This window comes from Neofelis nebulosa, chromosome 8 (assembly GCF_028018385.1).
Source record: "Neofelis nebulosa isolate mNeoNeb1 chromosome 8, mNeoNeb1.pri, whole genome shotgun sequence".
NCBI lineage: Eukaryota > Metazoa > Chordata > Mammalia > Carnivora > Felidae > Neofelis > Neofelis nebulosa.
The window spans coordinates 4,264,492-4,285,774 of record NC_080789.1 but is presented as its reverse complement, the minus strand read 5'-3'; the positions used below and the strand labels follow the sequence as shown (position 1 = coordinate 4,285,774).

The window sequence follows — 21,283 nt, the reverse complement described above, 5'->3', positions numbered from 1 at the left end:
ACCTCCTGCTCACTTACCTGCCTCCGGGCCAGGCCCCACTGCCCTGAGCCCATTGTGGCAGGTGAGGGTCCTTCTGCCCACCCAAGCCTTTTATGCGTGGCGTCTTCCGTCTTCTTCCTGGGGCCCCCCGCGGGGCCGGGAGACGGGACGCCGCAGCGTGGTGTCGCTGTTGCCAGCTGTTGCCATCGTTCTCCCTCTGTGGCCTGAGGCCAGCTACTGCACCTGTCTGGAGCTGTCTCCTCTGAGCCTGGAAAACAGGGATGAGTGCTGGGGTCTGGTGAAGGATAAGGGTGCCCGTGTTTGGGTGTTGTCACTAGGTGAGAGCTTTTTGCAGGGCGAGGCTCGGAGCCCGGAGATGAACCGGGACTCCAGCGGCACATGGGGGTCTCCTGCCTCCGCCCCCAGACCCCACCCTGCATCCAGCCTCTCTCATTCTGTGCTTACTTAGCACCGTCTGTCTGCTGGCGTGTGTGCGTGGGTGTGTGTGTGTGCGGGTGGGTGGGGCTCGGTTGGGAAACGGGAGGCACCGGAAGGTGACAGAGCTCCCGCCCCCGAGGGGCTGCTGCTCCCAGGCCCTGTGGACCCCCCCACCCCGGCGGGCCCCTCCCCCACCGAGCCCTGGCCTCTGCCCGCAGGATGGTCCGGGAACAGTGCTGTCACAGCCAGCTGGAGGAGCTCCACTGTGCCACAGGCATCAACCTGGCCAACGAGCAGGACAGCTGCGCCATGCAGCACAGCGACAACGCCAGCCTCGAGGCTACGTTCGTGAAGGTGAGGACCCGTCCCCCGCCGCCCAGCAGCCGCTGTCCCCCAGCCGGAGGCCTGGGTGCTCTCCTGCCTGCGGCATCTGCCCAGGCCTCCCGCCCTGGCGCGCAGGGCAGGGCAGGGAGGAGGGAGGAGCCCAGGAGGGGGGAGGGGCCTCTCAGGGCCCTCCCCCATCCCCCGCCCCCTTCAGTTTAGTCATGGACAACACTGAGGAGACCGGGATGGAGGGACCCAGGCTTGCCCTGAGGACCTCCCATCCCAGGGCCTCTGGCAGGAGCGCAGAGATCAGAGCAGAGGCTGCCTGGGCTCAGGGCCTTCAGAGCCCTCTTTGCAGCTCACGGCAGGCCCCCCACCCTGCCCAGGACGCCCCCTCAAGCTTTCCTGCCCACCAGGGAAGTAGAGCCTAGAGCTCAGAACGGGACCCCGGGGTCTCTGAAAACACGTGACATCCCTAACTGCCCTAGAAGAGGAAAGCGAGGTTCAGAGTGGCCCACACCCCAAAGTGGCCTGGCAGGGGAGGAGTCTGTGGAGGTGGAAGGGGGCGTGGGGTCCACTGGGCTCTAGGGGGGGCTGAGTTCTGAGCAGGTGACTTCACCCAGGTCGGGCCCAGTCCCTGAGGGCCTCTGTCCCTGTGAAAGATCTGCCTCTTCGCACAGGGGTGGGGAGTTCCTGAGAGCTTTCTGGTCGGGCCTTAAAACTGTAAATGAACTAGGCTGTCCCTCCCTCACCGCGCACTGAGAGAGAAAAACAACCACAGGGAGCTTTGGACCCGGTCAGCGGGGTCCTGGGTCCTGGTGGGGGAGGCAGCTCCAGGAGGAAAGGGTTCCCATTCCCAGTCAGGAAGGCCAGGAAGTAACTCCGAGGAGTGTGAATCGGAACGAAATCTGGATTCTGGGGGGGAGGGTGGGGGCTCCTTTCTGAGGGTTCTGTCTTCACACAGATTGGGGCGTGGAGTAGTTGGGAGTTCCAGAGCCCCTCCGCCCACCCTCAGCCTTCGTGGGCCTTCATGGCGGAAGCTTCTGGCGCGAGGGAGCTGGGAGGGGTGAGGGTGGGGCGGTCTGGTCGAGGGGTCCCGGGAGCCAGGAGCTCGGGCGTCCAGTGACCGCCTCCCCAGGCAGGGCAGGGGCTCTGCAGACACCGTCTGCCCAGCAGACAGCTCTGCCCTTGTCCCCAGACTAGAGAGAAGGGGGGTGTGTGTGTGGAAAAGCCACGGAACATCCTAACGGGAGTGGGAACAGGCCCCTTTGGCAGACGAGTGATTTGTGTTTCCGGGGAGGATTCGTCATGCCCTGGAAGGTGGAGGGGGTAGCCAAAGCCTCCCTCTTTCTGGCGGGGGGGGGGGGTTGTAGAACGCCCCATCAACCTCCGCAGAAACTCGAGCCAAGCCCCACCTCCTGGCTCCTGCTGTGGACCTGTTGGAAAGTTCTGTGCCTTTCTTAGGATAATAAGGACTGGAACGGGGCTTTTCGTACATTAAGGGCCGAACGAACCCCCTGGATTCAGGTGTGACTTTCAGGAACACCGGGGTCCAGGTGACAGGCAGTGACTCTGTCCCTCACTTGACGACTTGTCTTCAGGTGCCCGTGCTTCTCGAACGCACAGTGTGCTTCCTGCCGGGCTCTGGAGGGAAGACACGCGCGCAGATGCATTTTCCTGGGCATCACAGAGAAACCTTCGACTGCACACGAGGAGTGGAGCCTCAGGGCGCCCTTGGGTGACCCCTAGCGGATCCCTGTCCTAGCTAATTCCTCCCGGAGATGTAGGAGCCGGGCAGGAAGGGAGACATCTGGTGTTGGGGGGCACGTGCTGGGTGCAACCCCTTTAAGGCTGCTTTCAGAGCCAGGACCTGTGAGGTTGGATTGGCAATGTGCTCTGGGCTTGGCTTGCTGAGCTCTACACAGTGCCAGCGTTTAGAGGAGACAGCTACGTCAGCCGGCGTCCTCGCCGCCTGGGGACACGGGGATCGGCGAGGCCGGGGGCCCTGCTCTGTTGCGTGGCTTCTCCACCTGGAGTCTCTGTGTTTGCAGAGATGCTGCCATTGCTGCCTGCTGGGGAGGGCGGCCCAGGCCCAGGGCCAGAGCTGCGAGTACACCCTCATGGTCGGCTACCAGTGTGGGCTGGTCTTCCGGGCATGCTGTGTCAAGGGCCAGGAGACCACAGACTTTGCCCCCGGGGACCTTGGGGACCTCCAAGAAGCAGGTAATTTCCTCCGTCTTTTCCCTTTCGGGCGGCGCACCAGTCAGGGTCATCCGAAGAAATAAAGCCGACAGAATATGCGTGCATGCGTATGCAGAGAGAGAAATGTATTTTGAGGAATTGGCTCACTCGGGTCTGAAATCCGCAGGGTGGGCCAGCAGGCCAGAGACCCGAGGGAGAGTTTATATTGCAGTTTCAGTCCAAATGCCGTCTGCTAGCAGAATGCCTTCTCGCTTGGAGGAGGTCAGTCTTCACCTGATTAGACGAGCCCCACCCACATTACAGAGGGCGATCTGTTTTACTCAAAGTCCGTTGATGTAAATGTTAATCTCCTCTAAATAATACCATCACAGCAAATACAGACCGGTGTTTGACCAAATCTCTGGGTACCGTGGCCCAACCGAGTTAACACAGAAAATTAACAATCACAGGCAGAGTATAAGCACACACGTTTGCTGTCGCCTGAACTCAGCACAGACTGACTGTCAGAGCACTGTTGGCGTTTGTCACCTCCTCTGAGAGGCCACTGCCCTGGAGTTGGGACCGAAGGCTTGGGATCTGGGATCTGACAAGTCTGGGTTCACGTCCCTGTCCTAACGTGTATTTTAGGTAAACTGATTTATCCAGACCTCAGTTCGCTCATCGGTGCAATGGGGACAATTGCGTTGTCTGGGAGGACGAGGTGTCTGGTGTGGCACCTGGCTCCACAGACGTTTATCGCCACGGTTCTTCCCTGCGTTTCTAACAGCCCAGGCAGTATGGCGGGTGGCTTGCTCTCAGTTCACAGACGAGGGCCTGATGCTCAAGGCCACAAGGCCGACACACAGGGGAGGGAGAACGCCGGCCTCCCGCGCCCCGGCCAGTGCCCTTTCTCTCTCCATCTGGTGCCAGTGATGTGCAGACAAGAGGCGGGTGGGGGTACCACTCACGGCTGCCTGCCTGGACTCTTTCAGCTAATAGATACTTTTTCAGCAAAGAGGCGAGTGACCACCCCCCCGCCCAAAGCAGCTTCCAGGGAGCTCCCGGCTGTTCATTCACCACCCTCCGTTTGTCCCAGGCCGGATGAATCCAAGCCTTGGAGCATGGCTCAGTTACACGGTTCAGGAAACTTCTTGTTTGTCTAATAATCTCTTCCACTGATGCAGGGCTTCCTGGGCCATAATGGAAATAAGCCTGGAAACTTTCAGGAGTCCGCTGGGCCCCAGGCTTGCTGTCTGACTTTGGGCTCCTTTCCTCCTGACTCGGATGCCCTACCCCCCTCCCCACTGTGGCGGGTGAGGGGCGGGAAGGCCTTCGGTGAGAGGAGCTCGCACACCTGTGCGGACTAAGGGACCTGTGGTCCCTTAGTCAGGCTGCCCGGCCCGTGGCCGTGTGACCTTGGTGGCTTCATGCTTCTGCGTCAGATGGCCCAGTCTCTCTTTGTGATTGCTCGTGGATGCCCTGGGGCTGATTTCAGATTCTCGTAAAGGAGGGTTGGAACCCCATTCTGGCTCCCTCCGTGACTCTTGGAACCGGAGATGACATTTTCACTTTAAACAAACCCAAGCTATTCGTGCTGGCGGAGCATTTCTCCCGTGTCTCTGGGAAGGATTTTTGTCAATTTACGTCTTGTTTCCATCACGATCTCTGGGCTCTTCTGCTGCTCCAGATGTTTTCTCTCCTGTCTTTTATCTGCTTCCGTCCTTGCCCCAGCCTTTCCCCAGAGTCTCTGTGAGGACTCCCTGCCCTTCCTCCTCGCGGACACAGACGTACCTTCCTCCCGTCCACTAACGCTGATCGCGGGCCTACTGTGTCCTGTCACGGGGCCACACAGAGGGCCCACAGACCACTGTTGGCCTCTAACAAAAATAAGTACAGAAGTTGAGAGGAAGCTTTTAGAAACTTTAAAGCATTCGATAGCGTCACTTATGTCCATTTAATTTCTAAACGGGGGCTTCTATGTCTGCATTCTTGAGTTCTTTCTGGCAATTCGTTTATATTACATGTTATCAAAGGATTGGCTCAAAACAAAGGAAAGAGCCCTGTCCCTTTACCAAGGAGGGTTTGGGTGGAACACTACTAGGACATATATTGATTATCCCCGTTCTACAGCCTGGGAGATTGAGGCTGGCAACGCCCAGGTTCTGGATTCGTTTGGGGGCAGAAATGGTGGTCCGTCAGGGCTGGGCTTGTTCCCACAGAACACCACGCAGATCTTGATGGTGAAGAAATAGCTCTTCACGGGTCCTCCCAGCAGAAGTCCCGGCCTGTGCCTTGGCCTGGACTGAATGCCCCCGTGAGCAGAGTCCCCAGATTGCAAAGGTTCCCAGCCCCCTAACCTAGAAGAGATGATTCGCACTCGAAAGGTCTTTTTCGCAGTTCCTCACCGAGCAAAAAGTTTGCTTAGGGACCCTTACCGTATTTTAACAGCGCCGAGAAAAGACCGCCTTTGTGCAGTTAGTGTAGGTAAGTTATGCCGTATTGGATTTCATAGCGGAATTACTAAACCGTTTGGTCGTAATGATGTTTATTTTTCTGCCGTGCGTGGATTACGCACTCACCAGGGGCGGTTTAGAAGATACAGAAAGCAGAAGGAAGAGGAAATTGACATAGAGAGAAATACGGTTTCCATTAGGTCCATTTCCTTTCCTGGTGTTTTCTGCGGTCTCTTTCGGTGTCTCTTGATGTGGGAAACAAAGGCAGATAGACCTCAATTTCCTTCTAGGCTGCAGCCCCTTGGCAGATACTGGGCAGCAGAGTAACACGTTTCTGCGGGATTCCCTGCTGTCTCAGCCCTGATGCTTTGCTGGAGGGAAAAACCATCCTGGCTTGACAACAGCTAGGCCTCCGGTGCCCTGGGAGTCTTTAGCAGTGAAAATGTCCCTGGAAACTTCCCCCCGGACTTTACCTCCCCCGACCCCACAGTATATAACCAGCCTCTCCTCATGGTCCCCAGACAGCTCTTTCTGCCCACGGGTCCTGTCCCCGGGCTTTAATAAAATCGCCTTTTTGCACCAAAGACGTCTTCAAGAATTCCTTCTTGGTCGTCGGCTCCAGACCCACACCGCACTATCACCCCAAAAACATCATCTCTCACACGGGCGGGATCGTGCCATGGATGCGCTTTGATTTTTGCCCCCCACCCCCACCCCGCCCCTCCCAGCGCTGTAACATAATGCTGTCGACTTGTGATTGAGTTGGGTTCCCTGTCACCCGGTCTTGAGGAAGGGTCCTCGACTTTGGAGGCCTTGGTTTTCGAGGATTTTTAGGGATCCTCCCCGCCCTTGGCTGTACGCAAGCTGAAAGGACTAACCCGTTTCTTCTCTTACCCCAGAACTACCGGTGGAAAACCACCCCGTTCGATTAAATTAGGGTACCCCGCCGTCTCCCGTGGCCGTGTTGAATTTTCTGTTGAGTGCAGGGGCCTTGTCTAAGCCGAGTGCTCAACCCCCAGCACAGATGCTCAGACCCGTCTGCGGAATGAACCCAGTGAGTGGCTATGGATGACCGGCAGTAAACTGAGTTTTGCAGGCAAGCTGTAGAAGGACATTCATTTCCTGGGGCTGCCCTAACAAAGCACCGCAGACGGGTTGGTGGGGAGCTTCAGCAACAGAAACGTAGCGTCTCACAGTCTGGAGTCTAGACGCCCCAGAGCAGGGTGTTGGCGGAGGGCTCCTTCCTTTTGAGGCTTCGGGGCAGAATCTGCTCCAGGGCAGGCCTCTCTCCCGGCCGCCCCGGTGCTCCTTGGCCAGTGCACGGATGGCTCTCTCCCGCCTGTGTCTTCACATCCTTTTTCCTCGGGGCGTGTCTGTCTCTGTGTCCAGGTTCCTCTTTTTATAAGGACACAGACCACCCTAATCCACCTTAACTCGATCCTCTGCAAAGACTCTCCTCTAAAGTAAGGTCACGTTCACAGGTACTGGAGGTTAGAGCTATAGTATCTTCTGGGCGAGGTGAGGTGGGCGGGGGGGGGGGGGGGGGGGGGGGGGAGAGACACAATTCACGCCCTAACAAGAAGCCTTTCCCAGGTGCACGGTTTGGGGGCCGCGACTGCATTTGCTGAAATAGGGCAAGTACTTCGGATGGCCTCAGCTCCCACAGCACTCAGTTGAAACGCTGAACTAATGAAATGGACGCGATTGCCCGATGCTTATAGGGAGGTAGAGAATTCAGAGTTGCTGCTGAGATAAGACGGGATGCTGTGTTTGGATAAATGTCCAATTTGCCTCTCTTTCTCCCACAGCCAAGATTTCGGAGATTGAGGAGGAGCAGGAGGACCCGTACCTGAACGACCGCTGCAGAGGTGAGGCCCTGCTCCCTCCAGCGGGCCGTGAATCCAGCCTGCGGGGGAGTCCGCGCTCATGTCCTTGGGAGTCTGACGTCCTGGGAAGAGCGCTTGGGCTGAGTCAGCTGAAGTCGCTCTGTCCTCCCTGCACTCCTGGGCCCCCTTCCTCCTTCCCTGCGGGCTGGGGCCTGATGGGCCAGGGGGAGACAGGGTGAGCTCACAGGAAGGGGCCGTGTGGGCCCTTAAAAGCTCCCAGCACAGCGCCCCCCCCCCCCCCCCCAACACGGGCTCTGTGAAGGGTGAACACCACCGGAGGGAGGGCCGAGTGTTACTTGCCTTGTGTCCCGGAGCCCCAGCTGTGCCACTGGTGGCATCATTCGCAAATTTAAAGTGACTAGGGCCTGGCAGGTTTGTTTTTCACACGATAAAACTAGATTTGTCTTTCATGGACCGTTCCGCATGTCTAGACGGGCAAGTCTGCTCCAGAGGTTCGTTAGGAAGCTTGCCCTGTGGTCGGGGCGTTAACTGGGAGCCAGTGAAATCACAGAATGATGTGGCCCGGCTACAGTGACAGGCCGCACAGAGGTGGGGTGGGAGGTGGGGGTGGGGTGGGGAGGGCACAGAGCCCAGAAAGCTCTCTGGGGGGTGTGGGAGGCCTTCCTGGGGGAGGGAAAGGCTGGTTTGCAGTGGGTGAGGGGGGGCTGGCCAAGGAAGTAACACTGGGCGCGCGGTGTTGGAGACACGCAGACTCGCGCGGCTCACGGGGAGGGGTGGGCCCGGGGCTCGAGGGAGAGGCTGGAGAAGCGGGCAGGGGGCTCGCAGGGCCTGGGGAGCGGCCAGAACTGTGACAGAACGCTTAGCCGACTGGTAGAGGTCTGTCCCCGTGAGGTTGGCTCTCTGAGCACCCGTCAGCTGCCCTGCAGGAAGTATGGTTGGAGGGGAGGTCCCGGGGTCGTGCAGGGGCCAGATCCCGGGGGTCTCCCTCGGGAAGGGAGGGGTGCCACGCTGGAGAGGGTGGGCTCCAACCTGGGGAGCCTGTGTCCCGTGTGTCGTCCACCCTGAGGGCGTTTGCCTGGCCCACAGGGAGCCGGAAACGCCAGAGGCTTGTGGTGGGTGTTTGGCTCCCGGTTGCCCTGATTTGCTCTGATTCCAGGCGGCGGCCCCTGCAAACAGCAGTGCCGAGACACGGGGGACGGGGTCGTCTGCTCCTGCTTCGTGGGCTACCAGCTGCTGCCCGACAGCGTCTCCTGTGAAGGTGACCGTCACCGAGCTCCGGCCACAGCAGGGCGGCGGGGGGCCTCTGCCCCCGTCTCTGCTTGACGCTCTGCACACGTCGGGGCCCCGTTCGTAGGCAGGTGGAGTCCACGGCGTCCGGCCACGGCTCTCCTCCCGGGGCATATACACACCGTGCTGGGAAATGGGGCCGGGCTTGGCATCTGACCGGGCTCCGAATCCAGGATCCGAGTGGCCCTGGGCACATCCCTCAGCCTCTCTCTCCCCTCCCATTTGGGGTGGGGGAGATAGAGGACAGTGACAGCCTCTTAGAGGGGTCCTAAGGGTCATGTGACTCCAGTGCAGGGCCTGACACTGCTTAGTGCGTTCTCAAAACGAGCGGTAGGGGGCGCCTGGGTGGCTCAGTCGGTTGAGCGCCTGATTTCGGCTCAGGGCGCGATCTCGCGGTCCGTGAGTTCGAGCCCCGCGTCGGGCTCTGTGCCGACGGCTCGGAGCCTGGAGCCTGCTTCGGATTCTGTGTCTCCTACTCTGTCTCTGCCCCTCCCCTGCTCATTCTCTCTCTCTCTCTCTCTCTCTCTCTCTCTCTCTTTCGAAAATCAAGAACACATTAAAACAAACAAACAACAAAAAAAAAACGAGCAGTCGCTCTGAAACTTAGCCGGGGAAGGAAACCATTGCTTTTGATTGGGTGGTGAGTGCCCGAGACGCCTTCAGGTGCACAGCCTGAATACACATGGGTGGGGGACTGGAGAGATGCTGGGAACCCATTTACGGTGCCTTCCGGTACATTCCTTGTGGTGAAGTGCCGGGGTCCTTTGTTCTTGCTGGTTACTCCCTCGTTGCCTCCGTCTGTCCTAGATATCAACGAATGCATCACGGGCAGCCACAATTGCCGGCTTGGGGAGTCCTGTGTCAATACAGTGGGCTCTTTCCGCTGCCAGAGAGACAGCAGCTGTGGGACTGGCTATGAGCTCACAGAGGACAATGATTGCAAAGGTATAACACTCTCCAGTCTACACACCTCAGCTCTCCAGGAATAGATAGAATAAGATAGTAAAGGCAGCACTGGACTCCCAGGGGGGTGTGCCCCCCCCCCCCCCAACCTGTGACTGCCCAGGGCACCGACCCGGTTGTGTTGTTAGTAAAGATTTACCTTCTTATCTTAACGCTGAGTTAATGACAATGGTGAGTTTGGACTTCTGAAAAGGCTCAGAGCAGGATCATTTCAAAGCAAGATGAGAAGTGAATGAACTTCAGGTGCTCACATGTGCCTTCTACAAAAAAAAAAACAAAAAAAAATCTGTACAACAGCTGCCTTCCATCTGATTCCAGACTTCCTTGAAGTTCAAAGCTTACTCTCTTCTGCTGCCTAAAAACACGACATTTCTGGCTGCTGGCCTTTCCCCGCCAAGCCATAGATGTTATTTGGCAGATAAGGCTTTGATGAGGATCTATGAGAACATAGTTCTCTTCTGAGGGTTTCCAGCCCTTCAGAACGAAAAACACCACTTGTATAAAAGTTTTGGTTGGGTTACGAGGGTAAAGCCAGGCACACCCTCTTGACGTCGCAGGGCCTTTGGGCAAAGCTCTGTTCAGCCCATCCTCGCAGCCTCGCTGGGCGGTTTGGACCCTGAGATCCCAGGGGCCCAGCCAGCTGAGTATACACTTTTGAACATTTGACAGCCACGAACTTCAAAGGAAGGGCAGCCAAAATGTCCCATCATGGCAATCACCACTGTTCATATTTGGAATATTGTGACAACGTCAGAATGAATGAGTTTGTAGGGACAGTGTTTATTGCCACTAAGATCATTGCTTTATTGTCTAAACCAAACATGCACTTAGCCTAGAGGTTAAAAAAAAAAAAATCCCACATATTGCCAGGAAAATGCCTGGGTTATTTAGTATATAACAGAAAGTTTGCCTCATAAGAGCCTTGGTGGGGGGGGGGGGGGGGAAGAACTTTAAATCTTTAGCAACGCGAGCACTATTTGGCTAGCTAACTAAGGCTCTTTTTTTTTATGTGACTTCTCGACTGGAATGTTTCGGGTTGTAGTCTGAGTAGTGAGCGTTAGGAAAAAAAACCTTTCTCGTGATTTTTGTGAATGTTGTACGATGCTTCCGGCAGGACTCTTGCTAACAATTTCCTTTTTTTATGATGTACCAGATATTGACGAGTGTGAGAGTGGTATTCATAACTGCCTCCCCGATTTTATCTGTCAGAATACTCTGGGATCCTTCCGCTGCAGACCCAAGCTACAATGCAAGAGCGGCTTTATACAAGATGCTCTAGGCAACTGTATTGGTAAGACGTTGCCGCCAGGGTCCCCCAGGCAGGGCGAGCGCTCGAGCGGCGGGCCACAGCTCTAGAACGCGCCGGGCCTGCCGAGCAGAGCTCGGCAAGCATACCCTCAGAAGGGCTGGGAAGCCAGTATGTGAGCCATACGGTCTCTGTTGCAAAAACTCGGCTCCGTGGACGAAGCTAGGGAGCAGCCACAGATTTGTGGACAAACGCACGGTACCGTGTCCCCATAAAACTTGATTTGCAAAAACAGGCGCAGGCCGGGTTGGGCCGCAGGGCTGTAGTTGACGGACAGAATGAATGCGTTAAGGTGGTTTATGTCCCTCCTTCGACTCTGAATTTCGTCCTCTACAAAATGGGAATAATCCTGCTACCTGGTTTGGCGGCTTGAGGCAAGGAGGGAACAAGATGATTGGGAAATGCCTTGTATGTTAAAGGTTTGTTGCAGAAAATACTTTGTATCCGTGGATTTCATCGAGATGGAAGGGAGAATGAGGGTGCCTGGGGCGGGAATGTGGGGAGTTAGTGTTTACCCCGCAGAGTTTTAGTTGGGGCAAATTAAAAAGTTGTGTGGATGGAAGGCGGTGATGGCTGCACGGCCGTGTGAACGTATTTAATGCCACCTGTCTATATGCTTAAAAATCGTTAAAATGGCAAACTTTATGTCGCATACATTTCACCGCAAAACAAATCTACTGTATTGCCTGACGTCAGAGCAAGACTGCTGTGGAATTAAAGGAAATCCCGTGTGATTGGTCACACTCTCGGGATGGAGAAGCAGCGTGGGGAGGGGGCAGGGAGCTGAGGGACGAGTCACGAGCTCTGCAAACGGAAGGTGACACCCCTTTCTCCCGGAGTCACCCAGGCTATAACCGCTTGGCTCGGCCGGTGTTTGCTGTTGGCATTTGGGTCCAGATCTGCCGGCCTGGCCTTGGTCTCTGCCCAGCAGAAGCTTCTGGGTCCTGCCTTTGAGGACGGGAACACTCCCCCCCCCCCACACACACACCCCTGCCGGAGAGCTGCAAACACCACCAATTAGAACCCTCCTTCACTGAGGCTGTCCCGTTTCCCTCCTTAAAGGGCACTTCTGGAAGCTGGTTTCTGTCTTAGGTTTGCCTCGCCCTTTCTCAGATAAATCTGTATTGATCTTTGATTTGAAATGGCAGTTTGGACAGAAATCTCTCTCGCCTTTTTTTTTTTTTTTTTTTTTTTTATAAACCACCCCAGAGTATTTAAAGACAAATAGACCAGTAACCCCCTGGGACAGAGGCCTCCTTGGAACCCTACCCCAGACTTCTGCTTTTAAAGCTCCCCAGTCATCCACTGCAGGGAGGATGGGGAGGCGTCGGAGCTGTGGGGGCCTCCGCTTGGCTGGGGTTGGCCCCCCGCCAGCCTCCCGCCAGCCGGGCTGTCGTCACCCAGCACAGGGGGCCTGTGAGCAGGAGGCTGACGGCTCTCCCAGGGCCAGCAGGGAGGAGGGTCCTGCCCAGACTTGCAGGGCGCTTGGAGGGGGCTCCGCAGAGGAGGCTGGCATCTGTTTGGGGTGGAAACCCTGACTCATGACAAAATCAGCCCCGATTTCCACACGGAAGAAGCATTTGCGAGTCTGTGTAGCCCCGTTGCCCCTCTACGGGGTGCAAAGTGTGTAGGGGACAAGGTGTGAGAGTAGGGGTGAGGACAGTCCCCTCTGCATCCTTCCCTAGATGCAGGGAGAGCCTAGGTGAGCAGAGCAAAGCCCCGAAGGAGCCCCACCCGCCAGTCCCTGGGTGTTTGGAGGGTCTGCAGAGCAGCCACGAGGCGTCCCGCAACTCGGGCTCGGGCAGGTGCCCCTTCTCGTGCCCACAGTGCTCTTTAGTGCTCCTAAAGAAACTCAGGATCCTTTCTTTAAAACGTTTTTTCTTTAATATATATTTTTTACTTTATTCAGTTTAAGAGAGTGAGCATGGGGATAGAGGGAGGCAGAGAGAGTGCGAGAGAGAGAGAGAGACGGGGAAAAGCGGGGCGGGGGGAGGCAGAGAGAGAGAGAATCCCAAGTCGATGCCACACTGTTAGCACAGAGCCACTGTGGGGCTCGATCCACAACCCGTGAGATCATGACCTGAACTGAAATCAAGAGTGGACGCTTTGCCAACGGAGCCCCCCAGGCGCCCCGAGACGATCCTATCTTTGTTGGGTTTCTTTTTCCTGCTTCGTCTGATTCCCTGTCGGGGTTCTCACCGTCTACCTTTCGGCTTCAGTGAGGATGACGGAATGGGCCAGAGCAGGGGCTTCCCGCGCACGGCATCTTGGGGTGTTCCGAGGTGTTCCATCGGGGCAATCAAGGGTCCCGTCGTCATTGGGTTAAAGTTAGCGAGGTGCTTTTCAGCCGGGATGGTCCGGGCTTTTCCCGTGTGAGCCGTAAGAGACAGAGGTTGTATGACGCGTTCCCAAACGGCTTGGACCTTTTCTATTTATTTGTTCTTTATTTTTCCCGGTGTCCCATTCATGCATTGATTGCCTGGTCCTTCCTTACTTTGTGGTGCTCACAGGTGGGGGGACTCCCCTGCCCGGGGAGCACACCATGTCTCAAGGGGTACTCGTGTTCCACGGAACACAGTTTGGGGAACTGTAGATCTCCTTGGTGAGCACAAAACCTCCGGGGGAGGCAGCGATATCGTTGCTAGACGCTGCATTTGTTCTTGGTACGGGGCAGGGGACAAATTTTTTTCTGTAAAGGGCTGCCTAGTAAGTACCAGCTTCGTGTGCTATAGGGTCTGTGTTGCAGCTCGGGTGTTCCAATAAAGCTTTATTGACAAAAACAGGCAGTGAGCTGGATTTGACTGGCGGACTGTAGCCTGTCAACCCCGATTTTCAGGCTGGGAGGCAGGACACCCTGCTTCTAGAGCCGGCTAGCTTTTATAAACTGTTAAGTGCTGCGCTGCTGTGTGAAGGCTGACTCCAGGGGCGGCCCTGGGTCCTACCCCTGACTGTCCTGGCCCCTGACGGTTCAAGGAGCGTGGGGCTTGGCCGGGAGGGGAGAAATACAGCTGATCCCTCTTTTTGACTTTGGCTCAGGGGCCTTCTACCATAACTCCCTTCTCTTCTGTCCCCTGGGTGCTTTGCAAGTGTCTGAACAAGGTGATGCTTAAAAACCTAGGTGCCTGTAGAAGTCTCCCCCTAGTAAGAAGTTTAGCCTCTGCGGTTTTACTCCAAATTCGAGCTGGGGGAATGGAGGGTCCTCCTTGTCCGATCACTGGTTCGCACTTGCCAGGCGTGTGTCCAGCAGAGGTGAAGGCCCCACGCAGGCACGTGCAGTCAAGGAGGGAGACCACAGTGCGGTGAACTTGGAGCCAGCGGCTCCTCCCCGCAGGGCACAAGTCAGCTCGGGCCTGAGGAGCCCAGATGGGGGCCGGACAGGAAGGGGCCTCCAGGAGGTGACACGCAAGCTGTGAAAGTGTTTCCCAGGCAGACGGGGGAGGTGACTTCCCAGCCAGGGGCTGTGTGAATAAAGGCACAGAGGTGGGACCCAAGAGGCCTGTCCAGGAGCCATCGGTGTGTTGTAAGGGCTCAAGCCTGGTCGCGGGGACCGCTGGCCAGAGTGAGGCCGAGGCCAGGCGGGCCGGGCCGATCATCGGAGGAGCCCAGAGCCTCGCAGGGGCAAGAGTTTTGGCGCCGAGGGCACTTAGGCCCACACCCCGTGTGGAGCGAGTGAACACGAGTTGGCCCCTGAATTGCCAGCTCCATGGTGGGGGACTGCGAGTCCTGTAGGATTCAGAAGGGACATAGCCACATGACCGTGGGCAGACCTGGGAGCCAGGCACGCGGCTTCAGATTCGGTGCAGGGAAGGATGGGGGGCTTGAAGCTTTAGGGGCAGGGAGATGCCATGGAGGTCGTATTTCAGGTGGCATGTGTTGGCAAAACCTGGGAGCCGGCTGGAAGCCTGCCGCGTGGTCCAGGGTGAGGGCATCGTAGTACTTCTGTTTGTGGTTTTGCAATAAGGAGGGAAGTGGGGGGGTGGGGTGGTTTCGGAGATCTAGCTGTTGGGTTTTGGGAAGCCCTCCACGTTTAACCTCACTGTCTCCGTCTTTCCTGCTGCAGATATCAATGAATGTTTAAGTATCAGTGCCCCATGCCCTGTTGGGCAGACATGCATCAATACGGAGGGCTCCTACACGTGCCAGAAGAACGTGCCCAATTGTGGCCGTGGCTACCATCTAAACGAGGAGGGAACCCGCTGTATCGGTTGGTATCGGAAAAGAGAACCAATCTGAAATCAACTTTTCTGTCTGCGCCTGGCGCCCCCCTCCCTTCTCTGGAAGGGGAGGAGGAGATCCCCCAAGTGAACCTGTCCATCCATCCCGTTGCTCATTTCCAAGCTTAGACCTTCGTCCTCTATTGCCTGGACCATGGCAGTAGCCTGCCAGCCCACCACTGCCCCCAGTTTTACCCCTTTCAGTCTGTCCAGGGTCTCTCGCGCTGGAAGCGCTCTCATTCCTCCCTGCTCACAGCCCCCGTTGGTGACAGACAAGGACAGATGCCCCTGCTTACAACCGAGTCCTCCTGAGGTGGCCCCACCTTCACGAGCTTTATAATTCAGATGAACCAGGCCTTGCAGCTCCCTAAAGAAGCCCTGCCCTTTCCTCTCTGTGTAGTATTTTGCTCTTACGTTATTCCCTCTGCCTACCCGCTGCTACATTCCTTTGGATCCAGACCCCTGCCAGCCAGAGAGAAGCTCTCTACAACTCCCAGAATACTTCCTTAACGTCTCCCCGGGTCACGGGACCCTTTCCGCCTCAGCCAGGGTCATTGCTGGCTGGCCAGAGCAGGAGGCCCCGAGGGTAGGGGCTGCATCTGGGTCCGCTGTGTCCCCAGCATGGGGCCCAGCACGTAGCAGGTGCTCTGGGACATCGTGTCGAAGAGCCAGTGATACTGCTTTGTCAACGTACAGTTTAGTTTGCTGCTCTCCCGGCTTCCTTTCTGACCATCTCCGGGAAAAGCGCCCGCTTAACGCTTTTCAACGTGTCCTTCTCTTTTGCAAGATGTGGATGAGTGCGCGGCGCCCTCTGAGCCCTGTGGGCCGGGGCACCTGTGTGTCAACTCGCCTGGAAGTTTCCGCTGTGAGTGCAAAGCCGGATACTATTTTGATGGCATCAGCAGGACGTGCGTGGGTACGTGGGTATCCCTGAAGGCCGGGGGGGGCCCGGCCAGGAGGCACCCTGGCGTGGCCACAGTCTACGCCTCACCTCGGAGAGCCCTAGTGCAGCAGTCCCCGAGAAGAGACCCTGAGTCAAGAGACCCCCGTCCGGTCCCAGCCCTGGTGCTGCACTCCCGGGTGTCACCCGCCCGCAGAACAGGTGTTCTGCTTGACTCAAGACCTCCAAGGGTCTATGAGACCCCAGCCCACTCCGCAAATGCCCGAGAGCATCAGTGATTTTCTCCCAGAGTCGCTGCCCTCGTGCAGGGCTGCGGGGCTGCGTGCCTGAGGCACGGTGGCCTCAGCGCCGGGAACGGGGACGGACGGACCCCGCCGGCCGAGCGCCTGCCATCCGCAGACCAGGGTGCTCGGGGGAGGCTGGCCCCTTGTCAGACCCCAGTGGACCCTCGTTCAGGGCTCTGGGGTGGGGAACTGATGGGTGGGCACGTCCTCAGGTGCGCGTCACGGAAGGGACACGCGACTGGCCCGGTGAGCAGACGGGCGGGCGTGGCCCCGGCTCCCTCGCCCACCTGCGCCGTGGGTTTGACTCGTGGGACGAGTCACTTTGCGCCTCTCATCTGAGCAGAGAGGCTGCGGGAGGTGGGGTCGCCAGCAGAGGCTTGGGTGGCACTGAGGGGGCCCACCTGCTCTGTTGCAGACATCAACGAGTGTCGGCGCTATCCCGGGCGCCTGTGCGGCCACAAGTGTGAGAACACGCCGGGCTCCTACTACTGCAGCTGCTCCGTGGGCTTCCGGCTCTCAGCCGACGGCCGCTCGTGTGAAGGTGAGGCGGCCTGGGCGCCGCGCAGGCTGATCGACTCCCTTCTCCCGGAGAAGCCGCGGCTCCGCCCGCAGACGCCGTCCGTTGGGACAGACCCGAGTTTGTTTCCCAAGCGCAGATTAAGTGAGGCATCAGTGGGGGAAACGCCTGTGACAGGTGACGTGTCAGAGATGCCTGGGCCTCCTGGGCCCCGGAGCGCCCAGTGGCATCTGCCCAGGGCCACGCACGTGGGGAACGGATAAGCCGGTTTAGGAACAAGGGACGTGGCTAAGAGTGCGGGATGGGGAGGCGTCCCACCCACCCTGTGTTCACGCGACCTCCGGGGGTGGCTGGCCTCGCCTGCCTCAGTGTCCTACCGGGAGACAGGGCTTGGTAGGTCAGATTTTCGAGGAAACCGGTAAGACCGAGTTTACCCAGACTGTTACATCCGCGGAGAGGGGCTTGGGTGTAAAACGATCTCAGTTTGGGAAAAGCAGAAGGCAGGAGGCTTTTTAAATTTTTCTTTATTAAAAATTTTTTAAAAAATGTTTTATTTATTTTTTGAGAGAGAGAGACACAGAGTGTGAGCGGGGGGAAGGGGCAGAGAGAGAGAGAGAGACACACACATACAGAATCCGAAGCAGGCTCCAGGCTCCGAGCTGTCAGCACAGAGCCCGATGTGGGGCTCGAAACCACAAACCGTGAGATTATGACCTGAGCTGACGCTGGACGCTTAAACTGACTGAGCCACCCGAGTGTCCCAAAGGGCAGAAGGATTTTTAAATGCTGGGGTGTGCCAAAGCCAAGTGCTGCAGGACGTTAAGTGGGGGGATCAGCATGTTTAGGCTGGCTGCACCTGCTAACTGGCTCCTGCCCTCCCACAGAGACTGGGAGGGCAGGAGCGGAGGTGGGGGGCGGGGACCTGCCCTTCCCAGTGATCGCACTTCCAAGGCGTGGTTTGCAGGTCCTGGGTTGTAGGGGGTACATCTCAAAGGGACAGAGCAAGGATTGACATTTGCAAGTTTGCTAAAGTCAACATTTCTAAGAAAAAAGGGAGGTCACGACCGAGTATCTTCTTTGGGCTGCTCTGAGCTTTCTCAGGCAGGCACTTTAAGGGTCTGGGGTCGTCATCCTGGGCACCCCGTCTTGGGCCGGTAGAAGCCATGCTAAAGTGTGGTCAGGGCCCTTAGTCTGCCGGGTGGAGGTTGGAGGGAGTTGTTAGTGCTGAGCCTGTCGGTTCTCAGATAACATCCACCTCCTCTGGGGCTGGACCGAGATGGTGTGAAGTGTGTTCAGCACAGGGCCTGGCACACCGTAGGCGCTCAGCAGACGTCACATCTTCTCTGAGGACTAGGTTCTGAGATCAGCAAAGTCCAGAGCTCTTACAGCCCTCGGCGCTCCCCTCCCATCGCCCGGCAAGCCCTGTTCTGTGCAGCGCAGAGCCTGGGTACAGCTTCTGGACTCTTGGCAGGACGATCACAAAAGTCACATATGCCCAGACGCACCCAGTACGCACAGGTCTCCAACTGGAGGGTGGACGGTGTGACGGGATCCTGGGCCCTCGGGTCCCCCTGAGATTCTAGGATCTGTCCCCAGGAACCAGACTCAATGCACGTGTTTTGGCAAGGAAAAAAAGATTGATGCACAGGGGTCCCTCGAGCTTGGGTTCAAATCCCAGCTTGACCATGTTATGGCCTTGAAGAAGTAACTCGGCACTTCTGGGCCCCATTGTCCTCATCTGCAAAAGTGGGGAGAGCAGGACCCACCTTACCGGGGGTCCTGAGGATGATGCACGTGGAGAGCATATCCCAGTGTCCTGTGTGAGACCAAGTGCCAGCTATGGGGACCGTGGGTGTCACTGCTGTTAGCACTCATGGCTTACGCTGTTCTTCATCAGTCCCCAGTGACTGGAAAGGAGGTAGTCACGTCTACGTGAGTAGCAACATTGGGGACACAAAACTGGGGCATGGCCAGCTTTGCCCTATCCTTCCACTACGCATTTGTAAAGCAACCCCGATAAGGTGCGTAGCAAGAACGTGGTTCCTGCCTTCGAGGAGTGTCTCTAGGATTTGATGAGAAACCACACTGGGCAGCAGGGACGGCCAGGCAGGGTGTTGGGGGTGCTGCAGGGACGAAACACGGGCCAAGAGGCTAATGGACATTCTTAGCTGCTCACCCCGTCTGCCCTGCTAGGAATTAGCAGTAAATAAATGTGAGAAGGGACTTCTAGGCCAGAGGTTGGCACAAATCTTTTCCTAAAAGCCGCATAGTAAATATTTTAGGCTCTGCCCGCCACAATCTATGTTGCGGGTACCCACTTCTTTGCAGGGCAAAGGCGGCCATACGCCAGGGTAAATGAGTGAGCGTGGCTGTGTGCCAATAGAACTTCCTTTACAAAAGCAAGTGGTGGGCCAGAATTGCGCTGATCCCTGCTCTCAGCGAAGGGAACAGACCAGCGGGAGCTCAGAGTCGCTGAGTGGGCTGGTGGTGAGATTTACGCACTGGGGTATCCGGGATGTGGGCACATCAACGGTTCGCTCGGGCCTCCATCTCTGCAGAGGGCATTGTCTTGGAGGTGAACTGGGGAGGGCTGTGATCACGTCTCCAGTTGAGGACTAGAACTGACCCTGGGAGCCTGAGGCGAGACCCACCGGACGGAGCCGAGACCAGAGACTTTGTGTCGTCCTGATGAGAGATTCCGGATCCATCAGCCGGGAGAGTGGGGTGGGGGGGGGGGGGGGATGGAATGGGAGCCCCTGTCCCTCGGGGCGACCCCAGGCGGCAGACGGCGGGACTTCAGGCCCTCCATATGTGTTCCCTTGAGGGGGACCGGGGGTGTGCAGGGTGGCTCCAAGCGGGGTGACCTCCAGGGCCCCTCTCTCTTTCAGACGTGAACGAGTGTAACAGCAGTCCCTGCAGCCAGGAATGCGCCAACGTGTACGGCTCCTACCAATGTTACTGTCGGCGAGGCCACCAGCTCAGCGATGTGGACGGGGTCACCTGTGAAGGTGAGGGGAGAGCACCCCCGCCCCTTTCTCCCGAACGCCCTTGCAGGCTGGCGGCCGGTGTAGGTTTTTTTCTCCCTGCAGCTGAGGCTTGTTTGGATACAAATGAGTCCTCGAGAGTGAGGTTTAGAAAGCAGCACACCCACTCCCTGGATTTTTCTTTCCGAAATGCGTAGCTGGTGAGCGCCACGTCGTGTGGGGGCCTTGGACCACACGTGGCGGGGACCGCAGGTGCCAAGGCTTGGCGGTGTGCGACCCTGGGGCGAGGAGGGGCCTCAGGGCCCCCCCCCCCCCGCCCCCACATGCCCGATTCGCAGCTCTGCCCCTCCCTGGTGGGGGACCATCCATCACCTGCAGCCTGAGGGCTGACCCCAGCCCCACCAGGCTGTCAGAGGGTTGAAGACGACCCAGAAGCCCTTAGTACAGTGCCTGGCGCACCGTAGGTGCTGAAAGGTGCTGTTGGGATTCCTACCGTTTCCAGGGAAGGCGTGTTTCTTATTAGCACGTGGATAACCGTTAGCGTCAGGGCGTGCCTGCAGCCCACAGGCCATCTGTGCTACGTCCTGTTCTGAAGCCCTTGGCCTTTCCCCCTCCACTTGGCCCCCGTACTGCCTCCTTCCCCCACGTGTACGTACTTTATACCATGGGCTTGCTGTGTGACGCTGGGCTAAGCTCTTCCCTCTCTGGGCTTCACTTTCCCCTCTGATGTAACGGTTCCTGAGCCCCACCCCAGTACTTTGCGGCTTCCTGTGTCCAGATGGCCTCACGTGGCCGTCCTCCCAGGCCCCTTCCTGGCCCACTGTTGGGAATGGAGCTCGGCCACGGGATGCTGAGGGTGGGCTTTGCCGTCACAGACATTGACGAGTGCGCCCTGCCCACCGGGGGCCACATCTGCTCCTATCGCTGCATCAACATCCCTGGAAGCTTCCAGTGCACCTGCCCTCCGTCCGGATACAGGCTGGCCCCCAACGGCCGCAACTGCCAAGGTGAGCGCTGGGGACGGCCTGGGGCTCTGTGGTGCCGGGGAGCTGAGGCCAGGCAGCCTCCCTGACCCACTGGGGGGACGTGCATCTGGGAAGGGGAGGGGGGGGGCCTCTGCATCCACGGAGTGTCTCGGGGTCCACACGCACCCTGGTCTCTCACCCCTGGCACGCCTGTCTTCGGGGGGTTCTGACTCTCCCACCCTGCCCTCAGCAGCTCCGAGGGGGCCAGAACAGGGGCTGACAGCCTTTAGGAAGGGGGACCCCATCCCACAGCAGGGGGACTACTCGCTCAGCCTTTCATCCACTGACTCGACAAGCCCTTGACGTAAGCCAGGCCCTGCCGAGAGTTACGGGCAGAGCAGTGAGCAGGTGGGGGAGGCCTCTGTCCCAAGGTGCCGATGACTGCCCTGCTGAGGGCGGGCGTGGTCTGCAGTGGGACAGCCCCGAGGTCTCTGTATTCGTGAGGGTCCCGCTGGGGCCAGGGGTCAGCTCCCGCATGGACTAAATGAGGGGGGCCGATGGCCCCCATCTGCACTCAGCTCCCATATCTAAGAACACCGTAGGAGTCACCGTGAGCCCCATAACTAAGCCATTTGGTGAC

At 57.8% G+C, this 21,283-nt stretch overlaps 1 protein-coding gene across 2 annotated transcripts in view; it reads left to right on the top strand.

Moving 5' to 3' along the window:
• Positions 1–21,283, top strand: part of FBLN1 (fibulin 1) — an 88,769-nt gene that overhangs the window by 22,095 nt on the left and 45,391 nt on the right. For both annotated transcript variants that reach the window (XM_058741015.1, XM_058741013.1), the window contains exons 3-13: positions 636–771; positions 2,793–2,964; positions 7,184–7,243; positions 8,379–8,480; positions 9,317–9,454; positions 10,626–10,763; positions 14,839–14,982; positions 15,780–15,908; positions 16,593–16,718; positions 19,583–19,702; positions 20,554–20,685. In XM_058741015.1, coding sequence (XP_058596998.1) covers positions 636–771; positions 2,793–2,964; positions 7,184–7,243; positions 8,379–8,480; positions 9,317–9,454; positions 10,626–10,763; positions 14,839–14,982; positions 15,780–15,908; positions 16,593–16,718; positions 19,583–19,702; positions 20,554–20,685 — 1,397 coding nt within the window. The remainder of the gene's footprint in view (positions 1–635; positions 772–2,792; positions 2,965–7,183; positions 7,244–8,378; positions 8,481–9,316; positions 9,455–10,625; positions 10,764–14,838; positions 14,983–15,779; positions 15,909–16,592; positions 16,719–19,582; positions 19,703–20,553; positions 20,686–21,283) is intronic.